Source organism: Salvelinus namaycush, chromosome 2 (assembly GCF_016432855.1).
Source record: "Salvelinus namaycush isolate Seneca chromosome 2, SaNama_1.0, whole genome shotgun sequence".
NCBI classification, from domain to species: domain Eukaryota; kingdom Metazoa; phylum Chordata; class Actinopteri; order Salmoniformes; family Salmonidae; genus Salvelinus; species Salvelinus namaycush.
The window spans coordinates 38,499,082-38,523,689 of NC_052308.1; the positions used below are offsets into that span (position 1 = coordinate 38,499,082).

Consider the following 24,608-nt stretch of genomic DNA (forward strand, 5'->3'; position numbering starts at 1 on the left):
AGTCCAATCACCAGGAGAACATCACCTTCTTCATCACCAGTGCACCAGTTCCCAACATCATCCTTAGCCTCCCTTGGCTCCAACGCCATGACCCTACCATCTCATGGTCGAGGATGATAATCACAGCCTGGTTACCTGAATGCCGGAAAACCTGCTTCCCTGTCCCCTGTGGCTCCATGTTGTTTGAGAGTCCTGTGCTTGCCCTTCAGCCCAAAATCCCGGAGGAATACCAGGACATAAGGGAGATATTCTCCAAAACCTGCGCTACCTGTCTCCCTCCTCATTGCCCCTGGGACTGTGCCATCGATGTGTTTTCCGGTGCTACACCTCCGCGCAGACACATCTACCTTCTGTCTGTAGCTGAGACCCAGGCCATGGAGGATTACATTCAAGAGGCGCTCCAATAGGGTTTCATCCTCACATCCACGTCTCCTACATCGGCTGGTTTCTTCTTTGTGGCCAAGAAGGAGGGAGGATTATGCCCATGTATCGATTACGAGAACTCAATGACATCACCACAAAGTATCGGTACTCCCGTTGGTGCCGTCAGCCATCGAGCAGCTCTGTTGGGCCCAGTTCTTCAACAAACTGGCCCTGCAGAGTGCCAACAATCTCATCCACATCCGGGAGGGGATGAGTGGAAGACAGCGTTCAGCACGATGTCTGGTCACTACGAGTACTTGGTTATGCCCTTTGGCTTAGCCAATGCTCCGTCTGTGTTCCAGGAATTCATCAATGAGGTGTTCAGGGACATGCTCGGACATCAGGTGATTGTATACATCGATGACATCCTGTTCTTCTCGACCAACCTGGAAGATCACATCACCCACATTCGAGCAGTCCTGGAATGCCTCTTAGCCAATCACCTGTTCGTCAAGGCGGTCTCCTTCTTGGGTTATCAAATCAGTCCGCAGTGATTGAAGATGAAGGACAAGAAGATAGACGCGGTAAGGCCATGGCCAGTCCCAACCACAAATCAAGGGGTTACAACTGTTTTTGGGGTTTGCCAACTTCTACCGCCGCTTCATCAGGAACTTCAGCGCCGTCGCCGCCCCTCTCAGCTCAAGGGTGTACCTCATAGGTTGGTTTGGTCTCCAGCAGCCGACAAGGCCTTTCGTCTCCTCAAGGGGCGTTTCACCTCTGCCCCCTTGCTAAAACACCCAGATCCAACTCTACCTTTTGCGGTTGAGGTAGACGCATCTGAGGTGGGCATGGGGGAAGTTTTGTCACAAAGACAGGGTAACCCATTGAGATAATATCCTTGTGCTTTTTTCTCCAAGAAACTGTCCTCCACAGAGAGGAATTACGATGTCGGCGATCGGGAGCTCCTGGCGGTGAAGTTGGCATTAGAGGAAAGGAGACACTGGCTGGAGGGCGCCAAGGATCCATTCGTCATACTCACCAACCATCGGAACCAAGAGTACATATGGACAGCGAGTAGACTGAATCCACGCCAAGCCAGGTGGGCACTTTTCTTCACCAGGTTCGACTTCACACTGACTTATCGCCCAGGTTCTAGGAACATCAAGGCCGATGCCTTGTCCCGTATCTACGATTCGGGAGAGGTTCCTGTCGAGAGTGCACCCATAATCCCTTCCTCCTGAGTCGTAGGTCCAGTGGTTTGGGACATAGATGTGGATATCCGCCATTCTCTAGAGAGGGAGCCCGCACCCGGAATTGTCCTCCCGAGCGCATCTACAGTGGTTCCTCCTTTAAAAGTTGTGAGCTTACACCGTGGGACTTAGAGGGACCCAAAAATATATATATAAGCATGGAGAAACAAAAATATTCCATGATATTCTTAAGATATGTGTTGACTGAATATAAGCAAGTGATGTCTGCTAAATAATCAAGTTAGGTTTCTCCAGAAATAAATTATTCTAAATAACAAACTGGCTTTATTTACAAATTAGTGAGAATATTTCACCCCAGTTCAAGAACTGCCCTTTTCTCGCTCACTCTAGGTTAAATGAAAACGAAATCCCCCAAATATTGTTCCTTTTAAACAAAGCGACTATTATTATTATTATTAATTAATATATAATTATATAAAAGCCCCTTAGATATTCTCAGATATTCTCACAGATCCTAATGGAAAATGACCCTTAGATATTAATTTGGAGTCCTCCAATGCTCTAAATGTAATTATTGGGGGAGAGTCACATCATTGAAAACAATATTTCTCGATATAATGTAGGCCTACCAAAGACGAAATGAGTCTCACTAGTGTTGAGTAATGTGCTGTTAAAAATGGTGTAGGTCTTATTTATTTAAAGAGCATATTGACGTTAGAAGCAAAAGCCTACAGCTATTTTAGCACAGTCATCGGGACCGGTCTTGATAAATCAATGTGATTTTTATTTTCACTTCGTTTGGGTATGGTTAGACAAGAATTACAAAATTAGGGTGCAGAAATGTTATGCTCTTAGTGTAACCTTTATTGCGGTTTATCCATCCTCAGTTGTCTCCTATCTATGGAAATAAAAGTGTCAGACACCATTTCAGTTATGAGATATATTCATTACAAGTCATATTTCTCCTGTTGTAACTTGTGTATTATTTTTTACTGCAGAACGTATAAGTTGTCCGGTGGAGGTAATGTAAAATATCTTCAACCAGAAATAAGGGTTGTTATACCCAGGCACTAAGCTCTCAGCTCTCTTCCCTTCTGGCCTGAAATCCCAAATACAAAAAGGGTCCAAATGTCATATTTTATCATTTGACATATGAATGCAGAAGGCAATAGGACAAAGTACAACTTGTCACTCATCACAGTCACACTGAGAGATCTCATAGTACCACATACTGTAGGCATGTTGTACGACCTGATAACTGGCACACTTTTAATAGGCGTTCTTTCTTACCTTACACACAACAACAAACTTGTCAAGCTTCCTCATATTTGAATTCCAAGGAGCACACAATATCAGTGTTGTTCTGTTCTTCTTTATTTACTGTAATGCAATACCATAACAGGGCATTAAGGGTCCCTTTCAAACTCTTGTTTATGTTAAGATGACTTCGGCATTATGTCTTGTCAGTCTCTCCCTGGATTGGCTACTCTGTCAAATTTCAAATCAGTATTAAAAAGGTAGGAGATAATGGGCCAGTTTCCCAGACACATATATAGCCTAACCCAGGACTTACCCAGGCCTAACCCAGGACTAAAAGGCATTCTCAATGGAGATTCTGAGAGATATGTTGTTTGAATTCAGAAATTAACATTCAATTTCTTCCCCTGAAACCCTGAACGACATAGGGCTCTTTTCAATCTGCATCGCAGAAATATATCTTTACAGTGTGATTGAGATTTAAAGGCAATGTTCCCGCTTAAGTGGAGATATACACCGTAAACTCTGTATATGTCGGTCCAATATGAAATTACCTTTACTTTTCTATCACAGAATCTGTAACACTTCAGCTTTACAGATTGAATAGAGCCCCTAGTCTTTAAACTCAGCAGAGTTTAGAACCAGAGTCTAACATCTCTGTTAGAACTAGTATTACAACTTGCTGAAGCACTCCAGATGACAGCCTGACATGATGAGTGACACAACCAATCAATTGACCACAATGTCAAATATAGTGGAGCACGTCATGTGCAGCTGAGGAATTGTGTAAAATGATCACGAGAACAACAATAAAATATCCAAATCTTGAAACACTATTATCACCCTAACCTGCTACACTGAGGGTTGTAATGGTATCTATGAATGAAAAAACACAAACTGTCATCAGGGATAGTAGAGCTGGAGCTGACACCTTTGGTCAGCAATCATCAGAGCCATTTGTACACTGTAATACAGACCACAGTACTTCATTAAAGGATGAATATAGATATTGTACAAACAACTGTCTAAAGCTACGAGTATTCATTTTTCATATCAGGGTAAATTCACCTCAGACACAAATGCAGGTGGGGTGTGCTCTGTGCTGGTTTAGCATGAAATGGCAGTTAATGATAACTGCTGTTAACTACTGGTCTTATCTGTAACTCATAGAAGGGCATTGCTTCTGTATTAGTCTTCAGCTCGGCTATGGAACACTGTCTGTACCCTCTGGGGAAAACGTATTTACAGTCAGTGGAATGACGATGTCTCTGTTCAATTACCCCAGAGTATCCCCGCTTATCTAGGTTCAGTTTAACCTTTTCTATGATCCTAGATCAGCACTTCTACTCTAGGACGCTTTATGAATACGGGCCCAGGTCTCAGATGAATGTTACGTCTGAATATCGGAAGAGATTTCTGCAGCAAATTACACTTTTTATTTAAAGTACTCCAAAGAATAAGGGTGGAAAAATGACATATAAATCATGGAACAAGGTTTGGTGATTTTATTGATATTGGCATCAAATCCTATCACAGTATTTTAGAGTGTTTCTACTATATATGCATCTACACAATCCCTTATAATTTACCATCGATATATTTTCACAAATGTCGTACTTCACAAAGTCTTAAGAAATTACATAGTAGTAGAAAAACTACTGTATGTCGGAATATTAAACCCACCCAAATAAAAGATAAAATGTATCTTTAAAAAAAATTGTTTGTTCACTTGTTTATACAGACTCAGTTAACAAACTGGGACCAATAGCACGAATGTCATGTTTTTGTTTCCACCATGTTGTGTGAAAGGTGTTTGATCTATTCATCCATTACTCTGCCAAGACCCAAGTCTGCCATGACCTGGTTACTCTGCCATGACCTGGTTCATTTTGCCGGACCTTACGCAATATCTCACTTCAGATGCTTTCTCTGCATTCTGACATGTGACAGCAAGATTGACCGGTAATTCTAATAATTCTAGGTAGGGTTTTCTGGGCCAAACAGAATGAATGAACAAAATCTATTTTTTCACACCAAGACTTCCCAGAACCAGTGCTTCTACGTCTCATCAGCGCTACATACAGGAAATAGTGTGTGTTTTGGAAACACTTGCCCACATCGCCCTCCCAAGAAAAAGGCATGGGGTGGATTATGTTCTGTACTATACTTTTCTAAGCCACTCAGACCAAGCAAAGGGTCACATAAGCCTCTGTTACACAACGGGAAGTATTTGTATTGTTTATGTCAGGACCTTGAGTGACTGGCTGGACCTGCTTATCTCTAGTCCTATAGGGATGGTGGCTGAGAGAGGGGGCCAGTGTCTCTACAGGGGGCCAGTGTCTCTGTCTAGGAGGTTGTGGCCCCAGGCTGGTATCTCCATGTCCCCCAGGGGTCTGTCCTGCTCTGACTGCTTGGCCAGGAGGGAAATCTTCTGGGCCTTGGTCATGGGGAGATCCTTTGACGGTGTGGTGAGGATGGACAGTCTCTGAGGAATAAGAGACAGGACAGAGAAGCATTTCAAAGATAAACCACCAAAGGAATGAGACATACAATAACTGGTGATGTTTGCAGAACGTTGATTGTTTTTCTTCTTTTCTTAAATGGTAGAAGAAACAACATCATCAGTGTGTATTGGGGAGTAAATGGGGTTTGGGTTATGGTTCTGGTCATTGTATAAATAGATACATAGCTAGCGATAACAACACAAGTGGTACCTGCCACCTTTTAAAAGATCTGAAGTTTGGAATTGATAGTGAGAAATTAACCATAACCTCTCATGACCATTGCTCCATCTTTGGAGGATGTACTCAAAGACTTAGCCTCTATCGTCGACCTACGTAACTAGATATAGCTAGGCTACCTATGAGATAATGCTTGATTTTTTTGTTGCTTTTGGACCACTTTGAGATGCTTTTCTGTTTTGAAACTCTAGTGCTTGACTTGGGCTGAGACAGTTGCCGGTACTCATGTTTGGTGCCGGTACTGTTTACATTTAGGTGCATGAGCTTCACAATACTTTTGAGATAATATTCTATAAGAGGAACAGAAGCTCAAGCTGTTAAACATTTTAGTTGCTGGTACTCAGCTCCGGAGAGCTCCTGCCCAAGTCAAGCAATGTGAAACTCTATAGAAACATAATAAATGATGTCCCTATTTACCTGTCGCAGTGTACCAGGAGTGACGCTCACGATGTACACCATCCATAGAGGAACCATGAGGGTGGAGGAGAGAGTGAACCACCAGCCAACGGCGGAACCCCACCAAGGATACTGAAAGGTGTTGTTGAACTTCAGTGGGGAAAACTTTATCAAGGAGAAGACAAATGTAGCCTAGAACAAAAGATATGGATGGAGGTTGTATAATAAACATTAAAGAACACAATGTATTTTCCGATAGCATTGTACTAATTATAACATTATATGGTAACAGTGAGGGTTGAGTGAAGACAGAGATGAACAAGATAAGGTTAAGAACAAGGTTATTGTTTCTCCAGTACATTTAGGTCAGGCTTCTGGTGAAGCATTTATAATGGTCTAATAAAAAGCATGAGCTGGCACACACCTAATATGTTCCTTCTGTTGATTAAGCTTATCATGCATTAAAGTTGAAGCAAAAGATTACATGTAACAAACATTTTATGAAATTGGAAACAATTAAATATACATTACTAGTCAAAAGTTTGGACAGACCTAATCATTCAAGGTTTTTTCTTTATTTTTACTATTGTCTTCATTGTAGAATAATAGTGAAAACATCAAAACCATGAAATAACATATATGGAATATATCATGTAGTAGCCAAAAAAGTGTTAAACAAATCCAAATATATATTATTTGAGGTTCTTCAAATTATTCACCCTTTGCCTTGATGACAGCTTTGCACACTCTCTGTATTCTCTCAACCAGCTTCATGAGGTAGTCACCTGGAATGCATTTCAATTAACAGGTGTGCCTTGTTAAAAGTTCATATGTGGAATTAATGCATTTAAGCCAATCAGTTGTGTTGTGACAAGGTAGGGGTGATATACAGAAGATAGCGCTATTTGGTAAAAGAGCAAGTCCATAAGATTGCAAGAACAGCTCAAATAAGAAAAAGAGAAATGACAGTCCATTGTTACTTCAAGACATGAAGGTAAGAATATGAGGAACATTTCAAGAACTTTGAAAGTTTCTTTGAGTGCAGTTGCAAAAAACATCAAGGGCAATGATGAAATTGGCTCTCATGAGGACCACCACAGGAAAGGAAGACCCAGAGTTACCTCTGCTGCAGATGACAAGTTCATTAGAGTTAACTGCACCTCAGATTGCATCCCAAATAAATTCAATTAGAGTTCAATTATCAGATACATCTCAACATCAACTGTTCAGAGGAGACTGCGTGAATCAGGCGTTCATGGTCAAATTGCTGCGAATTGCTGCAAAGAAACCACTACTAAAGGACATCAATAATAAGAAGAGACTTGATTGGGCCAAGAAACATGATCAATGGACATTAGACCAGTGGAAATCTGTCTTTTAGTCTGATGAGTTCAAATTTGAGATTCTTGGTTCCAACTTCCGTGTCTTTGTGAGATGCAGAGTAGATGAATGGATGATCTCAGCATGTGTGGTTCCCACCGTGAAGCATGGAGGAGGAGGTGTGATGGTGGGGGTGGGTGGTGGAAGGGGGCTTGTATAAGCATTCCTCATGAAGCTGGTTGAGAGAAATCCTAGAGTGTGCAAAGCTGTCATCAAGGCAAAGGGTGGCTACTTTGAAGAACCTAAGATCAAAAATATATTTTTATTAGTTAGTTAGTTTTGGTTACTAAATGATTCCATATGTGTTATTTCATAGTTGTGATATCTTCACTATTTTTCTACAATGTAGAAAATAGTAAAAAGAAAGAAAAACCCTTGAACGAGTAGATGTGTTCCAACTTTTGAGTGCTACTGTATATTTGAAATGAAATGAAGCAGTAATGTATGTTAATGTTAATCCTATGCTAGCGCTAATGGTAACAAAAGCCTAATATATTCAATGTGCTGTAAACTATTGTCTCCTAATAGTTTCACTTAATTCATTATAAATCAACCTAATAATTATGACACAACCCTCACTATTGTCATTAGTTGTACTAATTGCACTGTTTTGTCTACTGGTTCAATCATTCATAACATTACCCTGAAGAAGGAACAATAATGTCGAAACGTTGGTGGTTTACCCAATAAATTACAGTGAGTTGATACATAGAGTGTGCGACTCTCTTCGTTTTTATAGAAGCATTTATAATGAACATAAAGTTAGGATTATCTACTTTACATAGGTTACACATAGGCGTCCATTTGATTTATATTTCTCTGTATTGTCATCTTAACTTCTGGTTTTCTGTAAATCACTTGTATTACTGGGACATCAACGTCATGTTTACTATGAATATAATTGGAAAAATAACAAATTAAATTTGCTGTTGACAGTGGGGTGTAAAGAATTAAAACTTACAGTGCAGATGACTGGAGTGACATACTTCAAACAGTACTTAATGACGGGTAATGGTCGATAACCAATCATGTCTTCTATATTACTGTACAGACGGTCTGCACCTGTGGAGTAAACATATCAACAGGGACTCAAAATAACAGCAGTCAATAAAAGGGTTTGGTCAGTTGGTCTGTCAAATACCCAGTTGGTCTGTCAAATACCCAGTTGGTCTGTCAAATACCCAGTTGGTCTGTCAAATACCCAATTGGTCTGTCAAATACCCAGTTGGTCTGTCAAATACCCAGATAACATTCTCAAACCACCAAGTGACAGACAGGTTCAAACAATTGCAGATTAGGAAACCTGGACAACAGCTCTAACCAGGGTTTCCCAAACTCGGTCCTGGGCCCCCAACAGCTGATTCAAATAACCAACTCATCATCAAGCTTTTATTATTTGATTCAGTTGTGTAGTGTTATGGCAAAAAACAAAACATGCACCCAGAGGTGGGCCCCAGGACCGAGTTTAGGAAACACTGGTCTAAGGTACCTGTATTTATTTGTTTCGAACATAATGAGCTTACGTTATGGCCATTCTTCTGAAAAGTGGTGAAAAAAAATCGAAAAATATAAAAAGAGGACCAGTGTCACGTGTCCTCTCTCTCCGACTCTCTAGGTCACCAAGTCCGCTCATTATTATGCACACCTGTCACCATCATTACGCGCACCAGCACCTCATCAGACTCACATGCACTTCATCACCTTCCTGATTACCTTCCCTATATCTGTCACTCCCTTTGGTTCCTTCCTTAGGTGTTACTGTTTCTGTTCTGGTGTTCATGTCTGTACGCTACAAATCCTTCTTGTTTTGTTCTATGTTCATTTATTTATTAAATTCACTCCCTGAACTTGTTTCCCGACTCCCAGCGTACATGTTACAACCAGAACCTGTGATGTGAATCATCAAGGACTCAGGACTATAAGGTTCTACCTGCAAAATGTATAGTTTTAAGATAATGAGTATTTTTAAGTACCAGATCTCAGAACTGTTTTGTGATGTCCTCCTGTTTTCAAGTATATCACCTTACTTATGTACAATTATTTGTTATTGACAACCCAGCATTGTGTGATTGGATTGCATGTAGAACCTTATAGCACCAAGTTAAAAGGTGTTTGCATAGATAGAACTTCCCGATTTTTCATTTTTTTTCATTGTAAATGTACTTTATCAAAAACCTGACTTCTCACACGTAAAGGACCACCTAAAGAGCAACTATGTGAATAACTCATTTTTCACCAACATGTCAGAACCTTATAATCCCAAAGTAACGAGGTGTCGTTTCACACCAATGTCCAAAGTGGCAATGTGTGCCAGAGGAACAACTTGGATAATGCCAAAAACACCTTGAACAGAAACATCCTGAGGGAAGCTGACCTGCAATTAGGGTTTCTGTGATTGATTATCTGGGATTGATGGAATGGGGCCAAGCAGGGTCTTTTACAGCACCTTGTTATCGGGGATCCTTGGGACGTTCCGACTCCATTGAAGTTGACATTTAAAATGGTTAAGGTTAGGGTAAGGGAGGGGTTAAGTTAGGGTTTAAGGTATGATAGCACTGACCATATTTTACTATTATCTTTTCATTATCTTTATTATCTTTTCATAACAATGATAGTGGTAACATTTAATAACTTACATGAAAATGCCTTCATAAATGTTTGCAATATAATACAAGGTTTAGATAGCTGGATAGACTAACTTACCTAGTCTTACCTAGCAAACTATGACATGGTAGCTGACATGGGCTAATTGGGTGACTGTCAGTGACTGACATAACAAGAGGAAAACTGCGGATGCACTACCACGTTTCAAAATGTCACATTGTGTATTCTACTATCTTAACTAACAGTAAGTTGAGACCCCGACTGACATTGAACAAAAGTGGTTGCGGGCCCTAAGTGGCACTGGGAGAAGGCCGGGCTAACTCACCATAAACCCAGCTGATACACACTGACTGTAGTATAGCGAAGAGAAGCAGAGTCATCCCACTGCAGGCATAGTAATCAAACAGCTGGAAGATATACAGGCCTCCCTGCAAGTAGAGGAGGGGTAGAAAGAGAAAGAAAGTATAAGGTCTTACTGAGCACAACAATAAGACTATAATCTATCTCCAGAGTCTACAAAACACTCAGACAATGATCGTAGGTGTGTCCAGCAGCGAAATCGCTTACGGAATAAGTGGAATCTACCAACAATTATGCGGAACGAGGAGGTATGTTGAAACACAGGGATATGTTGAAACAGATCACTTGGGAGTCTACATTATCAATCATATATCTGGTTACTGTCATGATTGATCTAATAACAATGGCCTTGAAATTCTAGATTTTATATCCTATATCCTTATAGAACGATGACTTCAAATGACCTCTCACCTCTGTGACCATGACCAGGCCGATGAAGAAGCTACCCACACTGATGATGAGGAGGAGGATTTTACGCCGATGGCCAACCAGGAAGAAGGGGGGATTCATGTCTGAGATGGCTGTCACCAAAGCCTCCAGACCTACAAACTGAAGGAGAGATGATGGGGAAGGTCAGTGGAAACTCTGTTCTTTGAAATACTAGCTACTCCTTCACAATTTCACATCCATTAGTTTAGTGATGATTGTAGCATCTATTGTAGGTTATGTAATTATCCTTCACTAAGGAAATATTCCGTAGACCTTCAGGACCACTCTAACACACCTCACTGTCTAACCCCAGTAGGATTATCATGATGAAGAAGAAGATGGCCCAAAGCTGGGGTAATGGCATCATGGCCACGGCACGAGGGTAGGCGATGAATGCCAGGCCAGGACCTGTATGCAGCAACACAGGTAAACTCATTACTGAACTCTCAGAGGCAGAGGGAATAGTTAGATCATTGAAATGCTAAGAAAACTGTCTTGTAACAAAGCACAACTTAAAAGGGTATGTTAGTTTGTTTGTTTGTGCATTTGTTACATTTTTTATTCATTAATTCATTAATTCATTCGTATCTCACTGCTGCAACACTTACCTGATTCGGCCACCGTTGAGATGTCTGTCCCTTGTTCATAAGCCATGAAGCCCAGAACAGAGAAGATCGCAAAACCGGCCACAAAGCTGGTTCCACTGTTCAACAGGCACAGGTACACACAGTCCCTAAAAAGAGATTCACTTCCCTGTTAGTCACAACACGAAGGCATCCAAATGACCTACAATATGGAGATCATCAAACTTTCCAGATACCCTACCATTTCTGCAACCCAACCTCCAAAGAATTATGTGCACAGGGGACGTTTTTGCAGGCAAGAGAAAACGTTCTGCCAGCACATTTTATCTAGTGTCGTGATGTTGTTTTGATTAATTAGATGACTGCTTTTCATCGAATAATTAACTTAACTTAATTATTAACTCAGCAACTGGGCACCATGGGAAAGTTTGGTTTTATTGAGGTTCCATTTCCCAAATTAACTCAAAGATTGTCAGTATATTGATTCTACAACAGTCGCTAATTCATTAATTTCCTCTACAGTCTCGTTGTAACGGGCCTCCTCCTTCTCTTCATCCGAAGAGGAGTAGCAAGGATTGGACCAACGTGCAGCGGGTTGTGAATACATAATGAACTTTATTAACAAGACGAAACTAAACACACGAAGAACACTTGATAATTTTACAAAACAACAAAACGAAGTAGACAGACCTGAACGAGAGAACTTACATAAAACATGAAGAACGCACGAACAGGAACAGACTATTACAAACGAACGCTACAGTCCCGTGTGGTGCGCAGACACAGACACGGACGACAATCACCCACAAACAAACAGTGAGAACAACCTACCTTAATATGACTCTCAATCAGAGGAAACGTCAAACACCTGCCTCTAATTGAGAGCCATACCAGGCAACCCAAAACCAACATAGAAACAGAAAACATAGACTGCCCACCCAAAACTCACGCCCTGACCAATAAACACATACCAAACAACAGAAAACAGGTCAGGAACGTGACACTCGTCCTGAATATCGCATAATCTGTGAATCTGCACAAACCCGAGTCCCACTAAATAAGTCTGTACCACACCAATTGAGTTGATTATTTATTTACTAACAAGCTAAAAGATAATATAAGATACACAAACACACAGTCTAGGCTATTGATTAGAACTTAGTACAATGAAACAGGTCCCTAGCAGGTCAACACAGTATGGCACGTGTTACACAAAATGGGGATTTAAAAAGAGAGAATGCACAAGAAAAAGGCACTTTTGGGAACATTTGTAAACTATGCTAAGTTTAGCCCTAACCTTGCCCCGAACTGCCTCTCTTATGGGTCAGAATATAATTATGTAATTACGTGTCGAAGGTCTCCGGTGGGGTAGCTCCTCGTGGACCGAGTTCTTCCTTCTCCTCTGATGTTACCGGGTGTAAGTCTCTGATTGTCCACACGATGTAAGTGTCCTTTGTCTTAGTGGTCTGTTTCCTCGCACTTGTTCTGAAAAGGCGTCTTCTGAGGATGGCTAATTAGCGTATAGGTGGTTCCAGCGTGGGAATGAAAGCAGTGTAGACACAAGATTCCTTGGAGAGTGGTAACCGGGTGGTCCTGCTTGAGTTCACCCTCTTAGACACAGCTACTCATCTGTAGCATAGATTAAGAGGTTCCTTTGTCTTCTTCGACCTCGTGTTGCGTTTTGCGTTTGCGACTACTGTACCTAAGACCGTGACCCTGGTCACCTAGTCTGCTATGTAAATTCTTAACTCACATGTTTAATATCCTCGGGTCAGAATGGGGCGTTTCCATCTTATGGCAAGTTCTCTGGGCGTCGCTAGTTACGAGGCAAGGTCTGGATTTTACTCAGATCCAATTTAGACAACTAACTTCACATTTCACCTTTACAAAAACATTCTATTTCATCTGGACATTTTCCACATAACGTACAGTATGTAAACATCATGTACATATTATGAAAACTCTTCAAGTTACAATGTTTCCTTTATAACGTCGTAATTTAACTTTTAATAACATAACAAAAGCGACACTCATTTTCATATTCCATTTATCGTCATTACCCCCATTTTGACTGACGAACCATATTGTCCCAAAGTCCATTTATTGTATGTTACTGTTCTGAGGTAGGTTCTCCATAGGCCCATCATACATTCCATTCCTCCACTGTTTGTGTAATTCATTCTTCCACTCACTTGTAACAGTTGTTGTCATATTTGTTGTAGCTGCCAAGAGCAGTCAGACAGCCGAGGCAGATAGCATAGGAAAAGAAGATTTGTGTTCCAGCATCCATCCACACCTGTGAGACACACCAGAGAGAGACACAATAGTCTTCATAGTTTCACAATTATGATATACTAGTCTCATCCCAGGGTGTTAGAGGTGAATTCAAATGGTACCTATTTTGACCTTGCAATAATAAGTCAACAGGAAATGCATTTGCTTTGAAATTCAGAGTTATTTTTTTTATTAGGTATTGATATTGTAACGAATCTGATGCTCTTAAAACCACAAACTGTTGCACCAAGGGAGTTATGTTTTGGGTCAGTGGTAATGGTTGCTGCCCTCGGTCATTTTGACCAGGGTTCAAACACCATCAGAGACGTTACCATTTATCCCCCACGAATCACTACAGTATGTACTGATAGTTTTTGTTACACCTGAACACAAATTATACAGTGAAGTGTGTTCCTACCTGTGGGTCCGTGAGGCGGGCTGGGTCTGGGTAGAGGTAGAACTTGATACCATCTATTGCCCCCGGCAGTGTGAGTCCACGGACCAGCAACACCACCAGCATCAGATAGGGGAAGGTGGCAGTGAAGTAGACCACCTGAAGGGAGGGGGGACCAGACCAGCGTTACATTCACTCAGTCTATGGCTCATCCTAACAATTCTACAGTATTCATGGTGTCATCAGGTTGAATGGCAGAGATCCCACCTTACCTTCCCAGTAGACTTCACTCCTTTCCAAACACAGAAGTAACAGAGAATCCATGACAGTAGAAGACACAGAGCCAGCTCCCAGCGAACACTGCCTAGCTTGTTTGGACTGTCTGTGAGATTCAAAACTCTTCTCCTGAAAATCATATTTTGAGTTACAACCCCACCACTTGCTTTTCACCATTCTCTCTGCGCCTCCTAAGGCAAATAGCCCTGATTTCCATCTGTAAGGACTTAATAAGGAGTTGATAAATTGGAATGATTTTGTATACTCACTCCCAGAACTCTCTCACTGGCGACGTTGCGTTTCCTGCTACTGTCCAATTTAGATGTCCCACTACTCTTCTATCAAACTCCATGCAGGTTGCTGGTTAGGAGGAAATTAGACAATAACATGCATGTCTCAGAACTGTCTGAATCTTTCCTGGATAAGGAGACATTTACAAAAATAAAACATTAATCAACTCACTTGTCAAAATCGTAATATCTCAGTTTGAAGTAATGTCCATAAATTTAAGATACTACAGTATCTATCATTTGGGCATGACAAAGTTTTGTCAACGTCAACATGTCTACACACTGAAGTTAACCTGGTCCCAGATATGTTTGTGTTCTTTGCAATGCCAACTCCATTGCTGTCCTTGTCAATCCAAACAGGTTTGTTATGACAATGAGTGACAAGCAGTTGGTAGGACAGCACAAGCAGACTGGCACTCAGGCTACACTGAAGTACATACCTGTGTTCCAGCTGTTTCTACAACTGGCCCAGGGGAGCTCAGAGCTGAATGAGGAGAAGAGGTAGAAGAAGGCCCAGGCTAGAATGATGATGTAATAGATGCTGGAATATAGAACCACCACCTGACTACCATAACCCAGTCCTGAGGAGGAGGAGGAGGAGGAGGAGGAGGAGGAGGAGGAGGAGGAGGAGGAGGAGGAGATTTTACAGACAAACATGGAGATGTAAATGGAAAAAAAGGCTTCTTCTAAGAAATATATGTGACATATGTTTATATCCAATCACATTCTCAACCTAAAACCATAAAAAATATTTAACTGTGTTTCTTTTTGATGTGGATTAGACTCCTTTCAAAGTCACCAGCCCTGATTAATAAGTTATAGTGCCATTCCAACAAGACAGACATTTGTGAATGCTTGAACACAGGACAAGTGTCCTGAATGCACGTGTCATTGCACATTAAGCATTGTCACTTACTCTATCATGTAATAGCTCATGAATTAGTGTGAGCCTGAGTAAATCTGTTGATGTTTAATCCAAGCTTCATCCAATAACTTGAGTGAAATGTCTTGTTACTTTAACCCCTTTTTCATATTTGAAGTTAAATCAGGTCAGAAACAGACCAGTCACCCAACAATCAATCTAAAATGTATCCTGATATTGTTTCAAACTGGTAAAGCAGAGATTAAAATCATGGTGGATTGACTTTTACAAATGTAATAGTGCAATATAATTTACAGAAGGAAAAGCCTGCATGTACTGTGCATATATTGTACCTATTATGGCTAATTGTCTGGCCCTATATGTCACCCTCAACCAGCATATTCTTGACAAAGGCTCCAGACAGAAACCTTGAGTTTACGTGCTGAATACCAATTTAAATAATATTGACACTGCTTTGGATTGCAATGCTACTTTCTCAAGTTTGGATATTGCAGCTAGGAGTTTTCCTGAGTACAAATACAACAAACAGACAAAGTTTAGTCTGCAGTGCCTCTGACTGTTATCTTTTCTTTACTGAAGGTTATAGCCTTTCTTCCTTCTAGTTATCAGGCTTTCATGTCTATTTCACCAAGATGGCAACCATCTTAGGAATTAAATGCTATCTATGGTCAGACAAACACTGACAATTGAATCCCTAATATGGATGCAATACGTACAACAAGACCCTGTGGCCGCATTCATAAAGCATTCATATAGCATACCAGTAGGATGGCTGATCTAGGATCAGATTAGCCTTTTAGATCATAATGACTAAGCTTATATGGACAGAGGGGACCTGATTCTAGATCAGCAGTCTTACTCAATGACGCTTTATAAATATGAGCCCTGATATTTACCTTCAAACAGGGGGCAGATCTTCCTCCAGCAGGTGATGCTGCCCTGCGTGGTGTACTGGCCCAAGGAGGTCTCCAGGAGAAAGAGTGGAATGCCACAGGTGAACAGAAAGAGCACATAAGGGATGAAGAACACCCCTTATGAACAACACAAGTTAAACCACTGCCGAAATTGTTTCAACCCCTATTACTAGCCTGTTCAACCTCAACCTCTCTTTCGTATCGTCTGAGATTCTCAAAGATTGGAAAGCTGCCGCGGTCAGCCCCCTCTTCAAAAGGGGTGACACTCTACATCCAAACTGCTACAGACCTATATCTATCCTACCCTGTCTTTCTAACGTCTTCGAAAGCCAAGTTAACAAACAGATCACTGACCATTTCGAAACCCACCGTACCTTCTCCGCTATGCAATCTGGTTTCAGAGCTGGTCATGGGTGCACCTCAGCCACGCTCAAGGTCTTAAACGACATCATAACCGCCATCGCTAAGAGACATTACTGTGCAGCCGTATTCATTGACCTGGCCAAGGCTTTCGACTCTGTCAATCACCACATTCTTTTTTTTATTTTAATTTTTTATTTTAATTTTATCCCATTTTCTCCCCAATTTTCGTGGTATCCAATCGCTAGTAATTACTACCTTGTCTCATCGCTACAACTCCCGTACGGGCTCGGGAGAGACGAAGGTCGAAAGCCATGCGTCCTCCGAAGCACAACCCAACCAGCCGTACTGCTTCTTAACACAGCGCGCCTCCAACCCGGAAGCCAGCCGCACCAATGTGTCGGAGGAAACACCGTGTACCTGGCCCCCTTGGTTGGCGCGCACTGCGCCCGGCCCGCCACAGGAGTCGCTGGAGCGCGATGAGACAAGGATATCCCTACCGGCCAAACCCTCCCTAACCCGGACGACGCTATGCCAATTGTGCGTCGCCCCACGGACCTCCCGGTCGCGGCCGGCTGCGACAGAGCCTGGGCGCGAACCCAGAGACTCTGGTGGCGCAGTTAGCACTGCGATGCAGTGCCCTAGACCACTGCGCCACCCGGGAGGCCCCAATCACCACATTCTTATTGGCAGACTCGACAGCCTTGGTTTTTCAAATGATTGCCTCGCCTGGTTTACCAACTACTTCTCTGATAGAGTTCAGTGTGTCAAATCGGAGGGCCTATTGTCCGGACATCTGGCAGTCTCTATGGGAGTGCCACAGGGTTCAATTCTCGGGCCGACTCTCTTCTCTGTATACATCAATGATGTCGCTCTTGCTGCTGGTGATTCTCTGATCCACCTCTACTCAGACGACACCATTCTGTATACTTCTGGCCCCTCTTTGGACACTGTGTTAACTAACCTCCAGATGAGCTTCAATGCCCTACAACTCTCCTTCCGTGGCCTCCAACTGCTCTTAAATGCAAGTTCAACTAAATGCATGCTATTCAATCGATCACTACACGCACCTGACCGCCCGTCCAGCATCACTACTCTGGACGGCTCTGACTTAGAATACGTGGAAAACTACAAATACCTAGGTGTCTGGTTAGACCGTAAACTCTCCTTCCAGACTCCCATTAAGCATCTCCAATCCAAAATTAAATATAGAATTAGTATCCTATATCGCAACAAAGCATACTTCACTCATGCTGCCAAACATACCCTCGTAAATCTGACCATCCTACCGATGCTCGACTTCGGCGATGTCATCTATAAAACAGCCTCCAACACTCTACTCAACAATTTGGATGCAGTCTATCATAGTGCCATCCGTTTTGTCACCAAAGCCCCATTCACTACCCACCACTGCAACCTGTATGCTCTCGTTGGCTGGCCCTCGTTTCATTCTCGTCGCCAAACCCACTGGCTACAGGTTATCTACAAGTCTCTGCTAGGTAAAGCCCTGCCTTATCTCAGCTCACTGGTCACCATAGCAGCACCCACTCGTAGCAGGTATATCTCACTGGTCACCCCCAAAGCCAATTCCTCCTTTGGTCACCTTTCCTTCCAGTTCTCTGCTGCCAATGACTGGAACAAACTGCAAAAATCACTGAAGCTGGAGACTCATATTTCCCTCACTAACTTTAGGCACCAGCTGTCAGCGCAGCTCACAGATCACTGCACCTGTACATAGCCCATCTGTAAACATCCCATCTATCTACCTCATCCCCATACTGTATTTATTTATGTATCTTGCTCCTTTGCACCCCAGTATCTCTACTTGCACATTCATCTTCTGCACATCTACCATTCCAGTATTTAATTGCTATATTGTAATTACTTCGCCACCATGGCCTATATATTGCCTTACCTCCCTTATCTTACCTCATTTGCACTCACTGTATATATACTTTTTTGTTTAATTTTTTTCTGCTGTATTATTGACTGTATGTTTTGTTTATTCCATGTGTAACTCTGTGTTGTTGTATGTGTCGAATTGCTATGCTTTATCTTGGCCAGGTTGCAGTTGCAAATGAGAACTTGTTCTCAACTAGCCTACTTGGTTAAATAAAGGTGAAATAAAAAAAGAAAAGAAAAAAGAAAAAAACACAATTAAACATATGGCCCAAGACCATAACTTAATGTTTCACTTCACGAAGCCATCTGAATCACCTCAAATCCCCCTCCCCCACTTCAAGTTTGAGTGAGTTTATACCATCCAGAGAAGAGAATGCAAGTATTTCTTATTTATATATATATTTTTAGGGGGTGGACCAGCTTAAATATTGTGGATAGATTGTCACTTCCATCAATGTAATTGTCTGCATCATTTCCAATCCCAATTGGCCGCCTTTCCTTCCAGTTCTCTGCTGCCAATGACTGGATCGAATTGGAAAAATCGCTGAAGTTGGAGACTTATATTTCCCTCACTAATTTTAAACATCAGCTATCTGAGCAGCTAACCGATCGCTGCAGCTGTACATAGCCCGTCTGTAAATAGCCCATCCAATATGCCTACTTCATCCCCATATTGTTTTTTTTATTTACTTTTCTGCTCTTTTGCACATCATCATCTGCACATCTATCACTCCAGTGTTAATTTGCTAAATTGTAATTACTTTGCTACTATGGCCAATTTATTGCCTTACATCCTCACGCCATTTGCACACACTGTATATAGACATATTTTTTTTCTATTCTGTTATTGACTGTACGCTTGTATATTCCATGTGTGATTCTGTGTTGTTGTTTGTGTCGCACCGCTTTGCTTTCTCTTGGCCAGGTCGCAGTTATAAATTAGAACTTGTTCTCAACTGGCCTACTTTGTTAAATAAAAGTGAAAAAAAATACATGTATAAAAAAAATCTATATATATATTATTCCCCGCAAACCCTACCACCCCTCCCCCAATTTGAGTAAACTAATAAACAATAAAACTTAGGCTTCTACTTCCAGCTTATACATTCTATATACATTTTACAGACACAATCTAATTTACAATAGTTATATATTTTTTATTTTTTTGTCCTGGCCTTCCTCTATTTCTGATGTTTATATTTGCCATATATTTATAACTGTGCTATTTCACAAAACTTCTGAACCTACATACATTTTACAGACCCCATATGTTTTACATTTGTTATCTTGTTGTTATTATTTACACCCTTCAGCTCCATTCAACCCCTCCCATCTATCTCTTAACACCATCCACATTGGATTTCTATTTGCCATATATTTTTCAACTGTACTGTGATGCTTCACAAAAGTACTGAACCTTTCTATTCTCATAGTTTCTACAGATTACAAATTAAAGATAAACATTTTTGCTAAAATAATAATTATTTTATTGATCGATTGACTGTGACTTTTCAAATCACCTAGTATTGCTATCTGCAGTATTAGCTCTAGGTAAATCCAGGTGGCGCAGTGGTCTAGGGCACTGCATCGCAGTGCTAGCTGCGCCACCAGAGTCTCTGGGTTCGCGCCCAGGCTGGGCTGGGTTCGCGCCCAGGCTCTGTCGCAGCCGGCCGCAACCGGGAGGTCCGTGGGGCGACGCACAATTGGCATAGCGTCGTCTGGGTTAGGGAGGGTTTGGCCGGTAGGGATATCCTTGTCTCAGTATGTAAAATGTAATGAAATGTAAAAAATGTAATAAAATGTATGCACTCTACTGTAAGTCGCTCTGGATAAGAGCGTCTGCTAAATGACTAAAATGTAAATGTAAAAATGTAAATGTTGCAATTCTTCAGCTACATATGGATGGTACCAAAATAAATGATCTAATGACTCTGCCTCCACGCAGCAAAATCTGCAGAGCTAGGAAAATTGTATCCCCCATATATATAACATTCTATTGGTTTCAAGAATTTAGCAAATTAATTTAAACGGTGTCGTTTTGCGTGTCAATTCATAAACCATGTGCCATGGAATCGGTACATCAAAAATCTCTTCCCAACTATTTTGTAATTTATATGGCACAGCTGTCAATGTTTTGGTCCTTAAATGAAACTGGTATATATTTTTATTTATCACAATTTTCTTTAACCAATTTTGGTCTTTAATGCAGGGCCGACAGACAAGCTCCTTACTTTATCCCCTTTCCACTTGCCTCTTCCATTTTTGAGGTAATGCTGCAATTACTTGGTTGTAATCTTAGGTAGATCAGACATTTCCACATGTCTGTGTTAGCTGCATGTGTGACATAACTCCACCAGTCCTATTTATGATATAATTCATAAAGATTATACTTTTTTTTTATTATCAAAAAACAAAAACAAATCAATTAGTATATTTGAGTTTAACCACAAGAACACAAGTGTCACGGCCGTCGAAAGAAGTGGACCAAAGTGCAGCGTGGTGAGCGTACATTTTCTTTTATTTTAGTAAATGTCGCCAACAAAACAAGAAACGAAAAAACAACCGTGAAGCTTACAGGGCTATAGTGCCACTAACAAAGATAACACCCACAATCCCAAAAGGAAAAAAGGCTGCCTAAGTATGATTCCCAATCAGAGACAACGATAGACAGCTGCCTCTGATTGAGAACCACACCCGGCCAAACACAAAGAAATAGAAAACATAGAAATAAAGAAACTAGAATGCCCACCCTAGTCACACCCTGGCCTAACCAAAATAGAGAATAAAAGCCTCTCTATGGCCAGGGCGTGACAGCAAGTATGTGTTTGTGTGGCTGACGGACTTAGCTACCACCTGAAATGTTAGGGATATTATCGTGGGGTATCTGGGACACGTTCAGTAGCCTAACCTCATCGAACATTGCAGATAGAAAGGCCATGAATAGAGTCATTGTGATTCCTAATTCTACATGTCAGAGAAACATGTTTATTCTCCATAGCATATTTCTATCAGAGTGTAACAAAACGTTGTACAGTAGTGATGTGCATATCAGTATAGAGATTCTGGAAGCACCTAGAAGGTTTTGGTTCCTTTTGTGCACACAGGCATGCACTGTTGTTTTTATTATAGTGCCCTCCAGATAACATCTAGCCCTAGTGTGTAAATATCCCTATAATATTATAGCAACCACTGATATGTTTATATCAGGCCATGATTACACATCTCTTAATGATTATTCCATTACCGTCTTGTAATTGTGTGATTTCAATATTAGCCTAAGATATGAAAAGAACAACTCTGTACTGTCTCCACCACAATGAAGTTAAATGAAGTGACTAGCTCTTTTGCATTGATAATGTAAAAGACAAAGGCTCACCTTGCCATACATTTAATGTGAGTCTAATTGTATGACCATGTAAAGATGTGATGTGAGACTCACCTCCTCCATTTTTGTAGCACAGATATGGGAACCTCCATACATTCCCCAAGCCTACGATCTGTCCGGCCACAGCCAGGAGGAACTCCAGCTTGCTGGACCACTGTCCCCTGGTCTGGGTGCTTGGCACAGGGACAGGCTGGACCAGACCCATCTCCTGCTGGGAAAGCTTATTGAACCTCAAATTGGGATCATTATGCTTCTCCATAACACTGAGAAAGACAAAGTTGGTTTTATGCGGTGAACACACGTTTATCTAACATAGTCTGTGTGTTATGAAGACAGTATAAGGACACACAGTTAACAGCTACATATGACCTGCTACATGAGAACAGCTACATATGACCAGCTACATATGAACTGCTACATAGGCACACCTACATATGACCAGCTCCATATGACCAGCTACATATGACCAGCTACATATGAACAGCTACATATGACCAGCTACAGTACATATGACCAGCTACATATAAACAGTTACATATGCCCAGCTACATATGACCTGCTACATATGACCAGCTACATATGACCTGCTACATATGACCAGCTACATATGACCTGCTACATATGACCAGCTACATATAAACAGTTACATATGATGAGCTACATATGACCTGCTACACATGACCAACTATATATGAACAGTTACATATGACCAGCTACATATGACCAGCTACATATGAACAGCTACAGTACATATGACCAGCTACATATAAACAGTTACATATGAACAGTTACATTTGACCAGCTACATATGAACAGTTACATATGACCAGCTACATATGACCTGCTACATATGACCAGCTACATATGACCTGCTACATATGACCAGCTACATATGACCAGCTACATATGTCCAGCTACATATGAACAGCTACATATGACCAGTTACAGTACATATGACCAGCTACATATAAACAGTTACATATGAACAGTTACATTTGACCAGCTACATATGACCAGCTACATATGAACAGCTACATATGACCAGCTACATATGACCTGCTACATATGACCAGCTACATATGAACAGTTATATATGAACAGTTACATATGACCAGCTACATATGACCAGCTACATATGAACAGTTACATATGACCAGCTACATATGACCAGCTGCATATGACCAGCTGCATATGACCAGCTACATATGTCCAGCTACATATGACCAGCTACATATGACCAGTTATAGTACATATGACCAGCTACATATGACCAGCTACATATGACCAGCTACGTATGAACAGCTACATATGACCAGCTACAATACACATGACCAGCTACATAAGAACTGTGTGGGAGCAAAATTGCAGGATCATGTTATAATACTGTAATTGCAACAAATGGTTGTTTTATGCAACATAATAGAGGGTTGTTTTAACTCTATTGTGTGTGTGGGAACTGAAAGTGGGCCTCTGGGAGATTTAACACTGACAGGAGATTCACAATGTCTTTGGGTGATACCCATTCCAGAGCATTAGTTAATGTTTCTGTTCTATAAGGTACCAGGGAGAGATGGCTCGGGGCCAGACCCGGGTTTATACACAATGAGAACAGTTTTTACAGCAGATACTGTCTGCTGTGAATTATAAGTATCTTTCATACAAATGTTTACCTTGTGACCCATTCCATACATCTGTTGTTTGTCATATAGACTGAAGGGGGTGTATCTTGGCTATTAAAACTTGTTATGGAACCCTTCGCTCGCCAATCCCTTTAGTGGGATTGATTTGACAACACCCAGTGAAATTGCAGCGCGCCAAATTCAAAAACAGAAATACTCATAATAAGAATTCATAAAGCATACAAGTGTTATACATCGGTTTAAACTAACTAACTTAACTTCTTGTTATTCCAGCCGCAGTGTCAGATTTCAAAAAGGCTTTACAGCGAAATCAGACCATGCGATTATCTGAGGACAGCGCCCATACCAACACATGAAAATCAGATTTCAACCAGGCAGGTGCTACACAAAAGTCAGAAATAACGATATAATTCATGCCTTACCTTTGAAGATCTTCTTCTGTTGGCACTCCAAAATGTCCCATAAACATCACAAATGGTCCTTTTACTCGATAAATTGTTTCTTTATATCCCCAAAATGTCAATTTATTTGGCATGTTTGATTCAGAAGAACACTGGTTCCAACTCGCTCAACATGCCTACAAAGTATCTAATAAGTTACCTGTAAACGTTGTCCAAACATTTCAAACAACTTTCCTAATCCAACTTTAGGTATTTTAAAACGTAAATAATCAATCAAATTTAAGACGGAATATATTGTGTTCAATAGCGGATAAAATGAAAGTGGAGCGAGTTCCAGGTCGCGCGCCCCAAACAAAAAAGTACACTTGGCTTGACTCTCAGAAAGGAAAGGGCACTTCTTCATTTCTCAAAGGAAAAACATCAACCAATTTCTAAAGACTGTTGACATCTAGTGGAAGCCATAAGAACTGCAAGCATATTTCTATTAAAAGGGATTGCCAAAGAAAATTAATGGAAAACAGATTGAGCTCAACATTTTTTCCCCCTGGATGGATTGTGCTCGGG

The 24,608-nt window shown here is 41.1% G+C and overlaps 1 protein-coding gene across 1 annotated transcript; it reads right to left on the minus strand.

Annotated features, from left to right (window-relative positions):
- Nucleotides 1–5,094: 5,094 nt before the first annotated feature.
- On the minus strand, nucleotides 5,095–22,262 carry LOC120062899 (sodium- and chloride-dependent GABA transporter 2-like). Its single transcript, XM_039012966.1, has 14 exons — nucleotides 22,058–22,262; nucleotides 16,339–16,473; nucleotides 15,000–15,140; nucleotides 14,539–14,629; nucleotides 14,266–14,398; nucleotides 14,018–14,152; nucleotides 13,518–13,621; nucleotides 11,350–11,474; nucleotides 11,037–11,149; nucleotides 10,724–10,861; nucleotides 10,278–10,380; nucleotides 8,310–8,410; nucleotides 5,990–6,160; nucleotides 5,095–5,316 (listed from the first exon to the last, which is right to left on the minus strand). Exons 1-14 carry the CDS (start codon nucleotides 22,260–22,262, stop codon nucleotides 5,155–5,157), a joined length of 1,857 nt encoding a protein of 618 aa, XP_038868894.1. The 3' UTR covers nucleotides 5,095–5,154.
- Nucleotides 22,263–24,608: the final 2,346 nt, after the last annotated feature.

Coding starts and splice junctions, on each gene's coding strand:
- LOC120062899 (XM_039012966.1), bottom strand. CDS start 22,262: ATGGAGAAGCATAATGATCCCAATTTGAGGTTCAATAAGCTTTCCCAG. Junction 14,153..14,265: donor GAGTGAAGTCTACTGGGAAG/GTAAGGTGGGAT, acceptor CCCTCCCTTCAG/GTGGTCTACTTCACTGCCAC. Junction 8,411..10,277: donor GTGTATCAGCTGGGTTTATG/GTGAGTTAGCCC, acceptor TTTACTCCACAG/GTGCAGACCGTCTGTACAGT.